This window comes from Ursus americanus, chromosome 21 (assembly GCF_024610735.1).
Source record: "Ursus americanus isolate L20-20 chromosome 21, mUrsAme1.1.p, whole genome shotgun sequence".
NCBI classification, from domain to species: Eukaryota; Metazoa; Chordata; class Mammalia; order Carnivora; family Ursidae; genus Ursus; species Ursus americanus.
The window spans coordinates 14,772,429-14,781,847 of record NC_142147.1 but is presented as its reverse complement, the minus strand read 5'-3'; the positions used below and the strand labels follow the sequence as shown (position 1 = coordinate 14,781,847).

General features: G+C 61.8%; 1 protein-coding gene across 1 annotated transcript; it reads left to right on the top strand.

Moving 5' to 3' along the window:
• Positions 1–26: 26 nt before the first annotated feature.
• ZNF319 (zinc finger protein 319) lies at positions 27–6,876 on the top strand. The gene is made up of 2 exons (XM_045806885.2): positions 27–970; positions 2,967–6,876. Exon 2 carries the CDS (start codon positions 3,219–3,221, stop codon positions 4,974–4,976), a length of 1,758 nt encoding a protein of 585 aa, XP_045662841.1. The 5' UTR covers positions 27–970; positions 2,967–3,218; the 3' UTR covers positions 4,977–6,876.
• The last annotated feature ends 2,543 nt before the right edge of the window (positions 6,877–9,419 follow it).

The window sequence follows — 9,419 nt, the reverse complement described above, 5'->3', positions numbered from 1 at the left end:
GGCCTGGAGGGGCGGGGCCCCGCAGGACTCTGGCGGGACGCTACCACCCAGAGCACGCTGTCTGCACCTCGCAGCGCATTGACTGCTACCTGGAGCCTCCCGGAACCCCACCCCTAGTCTCTGCGTGCCCATTTCGCAGATCGCTCTGGGCCCTGACCTCTCTGTCTGCTCCTCTGTCAGCAGCCATCCGCGACCAGACCTCCTAGCCACGGACGGTCCCTGGGTCAGCGGTCAGCGCCCTAGACAGCGGAGCTCCCTGCCTCGAGGCCCGGACGGGATCAGGGGTCCGGAAGCCCCCTCCTCAAGCCGGTCCAGAGTCCGAGCTCCTGGGGCCCGTCTCCTAAGAGCAAGCTGAGCAGTCAGAGGCGGGTCAGTTCCAGACGATCAGAGGGTCTAGGAGGCCCCTCCTCTCAAGCGCGGGCGTCGGGCCGCAGGTCGGGTCGCGGGAGCCCCTTCCCCTAAGGCCAAGCAGGTTGGTCGGAAGCGGGGCGCCCTCCCTGGGTCAGCTGAAGCGTGCAGGCCAGGCAACTGGAGAGCCACCCTGCACGCCCGACTGTCCGACCCGGCCCGGCCGCGGGGTCCCCGGCAGGGGGCGGCCTCGCTCCGTGCCGCCCGCTCCTCCCGCAGCCGCCGCCGCCCCGGCTGCCGCTCCTCCCCCGGCCCCGCCTCCCTGGCCCCCGCGCCGCCCGCCTGTCCGCCGGTCTCTGCAAGGCCGTCGGTCGGTCCGCCCGCCCTCCCGGCGCTCCTCCGCCCTGGCCCCGCTATCCCGGCCACGCACGTCGCTTCCTCGGTTCCGGCCGCCGCTAGCCCGTTGCCCGCCCCCGGGCCGGCCGCCGCCGCTACTCGAGGCCGGGGATTGGCAGTGCGCGTAGGCCGCGCCGCCGCCGCTGGAGCCGGAATAAAGGGGCGGCCGAGAGAGCAGCCGGTCGCCACTCGCCCCGCGCCTGACCCCGCGGGCGGCCTGGAGCAGGTGAGCGGCGGGGCGCCCGGGGCTGCGTCTGGGGGCCACTCCCGCGCCCGCCGCACCCCTTCCCCAGCCGGCCCGCCCGCCACCACCACCACCTCCCCCCCTCCTCCACCTCCGGCCCGACCCAGCGGCCTCCTGAGCTCTGGGGCCGCCCAGGCCAGCCTGGGCGCGTAGCTACTAACCGGGCCCAGCCTGCGGCCCTGGGGCCTTCCTCGGGCCCAATCGCCCGCGGGGCCGGCGCTCCGGCCCGTAGCGGCCTGGCCATTCCTGGTGAGGGCTGACAGGGGACAGCCCAGCTGGGCCGGCTGGCAGTGCCGCCGGGGAGGTGATCGCCTTTCATTCGTTTTCCCAGGGAGGAGGAAGGGCTGGCGTGGGGCGCAGGTGGGGGCCTCCCTTTGCCTCCTTTACCTCAGTCTCTGCTCTTTGCGGAACGATCATTGAGGCCTCGGGGCCGCACCTTCCTGGAAAGGGCAGGGGTGGGCAGCTGAGCTGGGGGCCGAGGATCCGGGACCCTGGTTCTGGGTAGCCATTCATGCCGGAAAAAAATTCATCTGGGTTGGCGCATCCGGACCTAGACTGTGCTCGGAGTAGCCTCTCTTCCCTCTTTCCTGGGGAGGCTTCCTACCTGCTTGCTCATGCAACCTGCTGCGTCCACCCCGAGCAACTGCTCCTTTCCTTCTTTCCTTCCGGGAAGATGCTGTGGGTGACAGTTGTTCGCCTGACTCTTAGGTTTCTTTGGCAGAACAGTTAGAGGCAGGGCTGGCCTGTGAAGGCATCCCCTTTTTTCCTCCTCTTTCCCTCAGGAGAAAACTTAGAAACTTTTCGATGTTTGAGGCAGAGGAGCTGGAAACCTGAAAGTGGGTTGCATGTAATTCTAAAAGTTCCTCCCTCTCGCTGTCATTACCTTCTGCTGCCACAAAGTGGTGAGTTAGAGATTTGCCTGGGCTGGGTGGTCTTTACCTTCCATTGATTATCCAAAATGTTAGAGACTTGGAGCAAGGGAACGGGGTTGTCGCTGGAAAGGTTGTCTTTTCCAGGTTGTCCTGGGAAGAGGAGAAATGCTCAGTGCTTAGCATGCTACTTCCCACATTGCCGAGGCAGACTCCTGATTGCCTCCTTTTTCCTGAAGGCCTTGGCATTGTCAGATTCAGAGGATTTAGGAGTTTTTGGTGCTCTGGGAGATAACTAGAGCAGGGATGTTCTGCTATGGAGACCTCCAGGCTGGGTGGGTCTACGGACCTGTCATCGCTACCCCATCGTACATCGGCTCAGGCCTCTGCAAGACCATCCTAACTGTTGTGTGAAGAAAGAACAGGCACGTGGTCAGGAGAGAGGGTCTGGGGGATAGTTGAAAGGGATGTGGGTCAGCCCCTCACAAAATAATTTGTTTGAGATGGTCCTCAGTTCCTATAGTTGTTTTAAATATTGGCTGCCTGAGGCTGTTTGCTGTTGGGCCTTCAGGTCTGGGAGGCCTGGTTCTCTGTCCCAGCAGGTTATTACCCTGAGCAGGGATGTCCTGGGTTGAGATTCAGGGCAGCCAGGGGAAAGGAGCTGGAAGGCCTCGGGGCGTCCTCCACCAGTGCCTCTCGGCTTTTATCTATAACATATTGGGCTTCCAAGTAAGATTTTTATTTGCAAAAAAAGTTATGCTGCTGAAATTGGTTTGGATGCCATGGCCCTCCCTCTTCCTTTGGAGCATGAGCAGAATTTATGACTTCTTTGTATTACGGGCAGATCATCCCGGACCGTTATCTGTGAGACAGTTGACTACAGAGGGCTGGCGGTAGGCTGGGAAGCGGGAGGCTCTCTTTGCTGGAGGGGCTGAGCCGCCAGCAGACGTCTTTGGTCGTGTGTGAAGAGAGAGGGTCTTCCAGCCCTGAACCCCTCTCTCTTCCCTGATGTGGCAGCAGTGTGGCGATTGCGGGCAGGACGGGGAGAGGGGCCCAGGGACCAGCTGTGTGTCTCTGCCTCAAGCTTATGGCTTTTCTCTTCTTTCCAGAACCAATCATCGGGGAAGGCAGAGCCCCTCTGGCATCACTGGCACCCTGCCTCGGAGAGCCCCGCCATCCCATAGGCAGAGCCTCGTAGTCAGTCTTGGTTAATGACTTGGGTGGTCTGACCAGTCCCTCTTCTGTGCCTTGTCCGAGGTTTTTGTCCATACCTGATCCTGGGCAGCTTCTCTTTGGGCTGGATCACCTTAAGCGGGAAACTGAAGCCATTACTCTCCAAACCCTGTTTCATCTTCCCAAGCATGTCGGAAAGCTGGCAGCAGCCGCCACAGACGCAGCCGCAGCAGCCGCAGCCGCCGCAGCCTCAGCACCACGCAGAGCCACCGCCGGCCCTGGCTGAGCACACACTGCCCCCGGGCTCGGCCGAGAACCCGCTGGGCTGTGCGGTCTACGGCATCCTCCTGCAGCCGGACCCGGGCCTCCAGCCCCCGCAGCACGCGCCCCTGCAGGCGGCGGGCGAGCCAGGCCCCAAGTGCGGTGTGTGCGGTCACGACCTGGCGCACCTGTCCAGCCCGCACGAGCACCAGTGCCTGGCGGGCCACGACCGCTCCTTCCAGTGCACACAGTGTCTCAAGATCTTCCATCAGGCTACAGACCTGCTGGAACACCAGTGTGTGCAGGCCGAACAGAAGCCTTTTGTCTGCGGCGTCTGCAAGATGGGCTTCTCGCTGCTCACGTCGCTGGCGCAGCATCACAGTGCGCACAGCGGCACGAGCGGCCTCGTGAAATGCTCCATCTGCGAGAAGACTTACAAGCCTGCCGAGGCGGCCGAACCGGCGGCCGCCGCCGCCACCTCCCTGCCCCCGGCTCCGCCGCCGCCGGCCGTGGCCCCTGCGGAGCAGGCCGACAAGCCGTACAGCTGCCCCATCTGCCAGAAGCCCTTCAAGCACCTGTCGGAGCTGTCGCGGCACGAGCGCATCCACACCGGGGAGAAGCCGTACAAGTGCACGCTGTGTGACAAGAGCTTCAGCCAGTCGTCGCACCTGGTGCACCACAAGCGCACGCACAGCTCCGAGCGGCCGTACAAGTGCGCGGTGTGCGAGAAGACCTTCAAGCACCGCTCGCACCTGGTGCGCCACATGTACGCGCACTCGGGCGAGCACCACCTGTTCCGCTGCAACGTGTGCGAGCTGCACTTCAAGGAGTCCTCGGAGCTGCTGCAGCACCCGTGCACGCCGAGCGGAGAGCGGCCCTTCCGCTGCGGCGAGTGCCAGAAGGCCTTCAAGCGGCCGTCGGACCTGCGGCAGCACGAGCGCACGCACAGCGCCGAGCGGCCCTTCAAGTGCGACCTGTGCCCCATGGGCTTCAAGCAGCAGTACGCGCTCATGCGGCACCGGCGCACGCACAAGACCGAGGAGCCCTTCAAGTGCGGCCTGTGCGAGAAGGGCTTCGGGCAGCCCAGCCACCTGCTCTACCACCAGCACGTGCACACCCTCGAGACCCTTTTCAAGTGCCCCGTGTGCCAGAAGGGCTTCGACCAGTCGGCCGAGCTGCTGCGGCACAAGTGCCTGCCGGGCGCCGCCGAGCGGCCCTTCAAGTGCCCCGTGTGCAACAAGGCCTATAAGCGGGCGTCGGCCCTGCAGAAGCACCAGCTGGCGCACTGCTCCGCGGCCGAGAAGCCCCTGCGCTGCACCCTGTGTGAGCGCCGCTTCTTCTCATCCTCGGAGTTCGTGCAGCACCGCTGCGACCCGGCCCGCGAGAAGCCGCTCAAGTGCCCGGACTGCGAGAAGCGCTTCAAGTACGCGTCAGACCTGCAGCGGCACCGGCGAGTGCACACGGGCGAGAAGCCCTACAAGTGCCCCAACTGTGACAAGGCCTTCAAGCAGCGCGAGCATCTCAACAAGCACCAGGGAGTGCACGCCCGCGAGCAGCAGTTCAAGTGCGTGTGGTGCGGCGAGCGCTTCCTGGACGTGGCCCTGCTGCAGGAGCACAGCGCCCAGCACAGCGCCGCCGCCGCGGCCGCCGAGGGCGCCTACCAGGTGGCCGCCTGCCTGCCTTGAGTGCGGCCCTGAGTGCGCGCCTCGGAGTGCGCGTCGGCCCCCACTGGTCCCCGCCGGCGCTCTGCCCACCGAGCCCTCCCCTGCCGACCCCGCCGGGTGGTCTGAGGCCCCAGGGGCGTGAGGACAGAGGGCGCTGGGCAGCCGTGGGGTGGGGGTGCCTGGCTCTCCTGGTACCGGCCTGGAGGTTGGGGGGGGCGGGGAGGAGCCAGACTGCTGTGGCTGGCCCAGATCCCACAAACCTCTTTCCCATTACAGGATTCCTTTTTTTGAGAGCCATCAGCCTCCCTTGTCTCTGGGGGCCGGGAACCAGGCTGGAAGTCAAGTGGCCTCTCTCCACCCCATGGAGGGATTGGTGCCAGCCTCCACCTTCCCAAACTTTTCAGCCTAACTAGAAACCAGATAGGTTAGGAAAGAGGATGGCCATGGTCGGGCCTGGGAGAAGGTCGAATCCCATAGGTGGTCTGGATGTAGGGCATCCTTCTTCAAGTCGCCGTTTGAGGGAGCTGGCCAGCTTGGTGATGTAGTCCTGGGGACCAGGAGGGCAGACAGTGAGCCACAGGTCTCTCCGTCTGCTCCAGCTAGGGGCGATGTGGCCTCCCGGGTCCTGACAGGGAGACATACAGGAGGGCTGCACATCTGTGAGCGGGGTCTGCCTGGAGAGAATCAGCCCAGCCAGAAGGGAGGAGGCAGAGAAGTTCTCCTGTGACACACTCAGCCAGGGACAGTGTTGTCCACAGGGAAGGGAGGAAAGGCAGCTTTTGTACTGAGGGCTAATCCTCCTGTTCAGAAAGCACCCCTCCAACATTTGCAGCATGGTTCCAAGCTCTGGGGAGTGTGTTCTCGGCCAGACAGATCTACCCATGTGAAAGAAGGGATTGTTAGACCACCTTGGTGCCTGGGAGGCAGCAGGGCCAAGTCCACGATCTTACCAGTGGATGCAAACAGGTGTCCTCCCCCTTGAATGTGTGAACCAAAGTGTCAAGGGCATGGCCCCAAACAGCTTGCCCCAGCTACTTCTGGGCCAGGACCAGGCCTGGGCACCCAGGGTGGGGGAGGTGAAAGGACTCTGTCTCCACCAGTGCTCTCCCAGCCCCTGAGAGCCCTCCCCATCAGTCTGGCTCCTGGCCTAGACCCTGGGAGTCTTGTGGCAGTCCAAATGCCCTGGACATTATCCAGTGACTTCCAAGGCCAGAGATTCTCTCTGGGGTCCTCCTGGGGTCCCTGTAGGTCTCTGCCTACCCACTAGGCTCATGGAGTCAAGGGTGTCCAGGGCAATAGGGAGCAGGCCAGGGAAGAGGGTTGTTAAGGGAGTCAGTAGGTGCCTGGAGTTGACTGAGATCGCTGGTCAGCAGGGGCCCTCCTTGGGAAGCCCAAAGGAGCTTTATTATCAAAATGATTCTTCTGAACCCAGCTGTGCCCCTGCCCCGCCCTCTTCCAGCCCTCCCTGGGCGTAGGTCTTGAAAGACTTTAACCAGTGCTCGCACCAAGGGCCCAGAGGAGCAGGGAGGCCCGCCTTGTCTCACTCGCACCTTGAGAAGGCTGAACAGCCCACATCCGCCTCCTCTCTCGGACTGGGCTCCCTTCCTGTGCCTGCAGAGAGGGGCTGGTCCTTCCCCTCGGTGCTGGCTCTCAGTCACAATGCCTCAAAAGACATGGAACCCAGGCCGACAACAGGCCAACTGCTAATTTTTCCCTTTCCTTTGCTTTCTAAAAGCAGTTGTTATACTGTTCATAACATTGTATAGTTTAATTTCATGTCATTTTGGATCTTATATAAAAAATGTGAAAATTTGGATTTTTAAAAAGAACGACTCCATTTTAGATAGCCCCTTTTGATGTTAATATATAGTGAGTCCAATGTATGCTTTAGAAGTAAAGACATTGACCATCACAGACCAAAGCACTGCTTGTTCTAGTCGTTCTTCCCCAGGGGATGATGGGGTGTGGAGAGAGAGAAACAGAGGGGTACAGGCTCAGGTTGGCAGGCTTGGGATCAGGACATGAGGCTGGGTTCGAATCCTGAGTTTTGAATGTTCTGGTTGTGTGACTTTGGGCAAGTCACTCGACCTCTTTGGGGCTCAGTTGCCTCCGTCGCCTTGCTTAGTTGCTGCGGATTCACGGCATCATATATGGAGGCCCTGTGGGCAGGGGAGCTGTGAAGGTGCTGACAGGCCTTGGGGCCCTAGGGAAGAGGCCCTCGGCCTCCTGACCTGCTGGAGGTCTAGCTGCAGCCCTGGTGGAGGGAGCTGGGCTGGAGGGACAGGCAGCGTGTGGATGCTGAGAAGCAGGAGCCTGGCCTGGTAAGCATGAGTGCTTGCTCTAGCCCCCGTGGGAAACCAGGGCTCGCCTGGAGCAGCAGCGGCCCCAGCCAGGTGCCCTGCCCCAGAGGGTTGCCTGCTCTCACCTCACTTGTACTCACCCCATCCCATGGCCAGCCAGCTGTATGTCCAACCAGCTGCTTCCCTTCTCGGCCTTCCAACCCACCTTTCTTCTGTTCCCTGCCCCAGGCCCCCGTGGCCTGCTGTGGCCAGCTGTGACTCAGGCTCCTTCCATTTCTCAAAGGCAGGGGTGGAGGTGGGGAGAGAGGAAGAAACAGCCTCCCCAGGTCTGGGGAGGGTGGTCAGCAGGGTGGTCAACACCTTGCCCCGGAGGTTGGGGTGGTGAGCGTAGAAAGTCAAGAGCATAAGGAGCTGCCCATGCCACAGGGGGCTCAAAACTGGGTGCAGATGCCTTGTGGAAAGGCTAAGGAGGACCCCAGAAGTGACCCAGACCACACACTCTCCTTACTGTGTGCCCATGGGAGGACCTCCCTTGAGGAGCCGTGTGGTCCCTTCCTGCAGGCGTCCACTTGTCAGCCAGAGGACACCCAGGGCCCCTCGTGTCCGTGCCAGGCTTCAGTCCTGTCTTCCTTGCTAGCTGAGTGACCTTAGGCAAAATCCAGCCACCTTGCAGAGACTCCTGGAAGGCACTAGCCTGTGTTTGGTGCTTTATAGTTTCAGGTTGTCTTTCCTGAAAAGACATGGTCATCGTGTGCCTGGGGCAGGAGGAGCCCTGGCCGGGCGAGGCTGAGCTCACAAGGAGCCTACGGTGACTTTCCCTTGCTCTGTCTCCATCCTCTGCTCCTCTCACAAAGCTCCCATCTGGCGCTCAGCCTCCAGACTCCAGCCCGCCCCCAAACCAGGGCAGTGAATGGAACCTGGGAGCCTGAATGTTCAGGTTCAAGTCCTAGTCTGTTGATACGAAGTGACCCCAGGCACTTGTTATCTGCCCCTCATGGGGCCTCAGTTCCCCATGTGAAGCAGAGGTCTTGACCCTGATCTATAAGTGTCCCTAGAGACCTGACACTCTGATTCTGGGAGGGTGACAGGATCAAGCTGTGTCTCCTTTTCCTCTCCCTGCCTCTCCTGGCCTCCAGCCTGCAGTCTTCCTGTCTCAGTCTGGCTTCAGCTGTAAGCGACAGAAACGGCGCAGACTGGCTTGAGCAGCTGTCCGCTGCAGCTGACCACACCGCCCGTCTGCCTGCCCAGGAGCCCCCACAACCTCCTGCATCCTACGGCTGACGTGAGTCTCCCTCTTGTAGAGCAGAGCATTTTCACGAGGGGACTTGGGACATTGTGACAAGGGGCTCCTTGTCAACTACCTCCTTAGTTCTACCTCCTTTAGTCTCTGGGGAATCATGCACTTTGCCCCAACCACGGACAGCATAGGGAGAAGGTGGTGCCTTGGGGTGAGCGGTGACACTGGGATGACAACCAGAGCTGGGGGGAGCGAGGGGGCGAGGCGGGCAGAAACCTCCCACTTCAGAGTTCGTAATTCGGTAGGGCGAGGGCACAGTGAAATGTGTGTGGAGGTGTGGAGGGTAGGGCATGTCGTGGCCACTCGGGAGAGCAGAACGGTTGGAGGTCAGAGGCCAGAGGGGGCTGGCCTAACTCTTCCTTCTGAATGTCGGAGCTCTTCCCCCCGCCCCCGCCCCGACACCCCATTCATAAGCCCTGTCCCCTCCTACCATCTCCAGGAGACGGGCAGGGCAGACCTGAGTATTCCCTTCGGGCTGACCCTTGAGAAGTCCTGGGGCTGCCCAAAGCCACGCATTTGGTGATGAAGGAGGCCTGGAATCGTGGGGGCTGGCCTGGTGGGGAAGAGAGGGGCTGCAACAGCCCTGGGCTCTGGACCTTACAGGCTTCCAGCTCTGGCCACTAAATCCTGGGGCTCTGGTTCCAACCCATTCTTCGCGGGCCAGGAAGCCGGTCACAATGGCTGGGCCCCATGCTGGTACCCAGTCTGGCCAGGGGAGCAGGAAAGCTCTTCGTTGGCTTGCACAGGGGGTGGCCAGCCATCCGGTGGGCCCTCGACTCCTCAAGGGATTAAAGCCACGGGGCACTGTCTCCCCATCTGTGCAGAGGCAGCTTCATGGAGAGCCTAGACCTCCTCAGACGCCTTTGT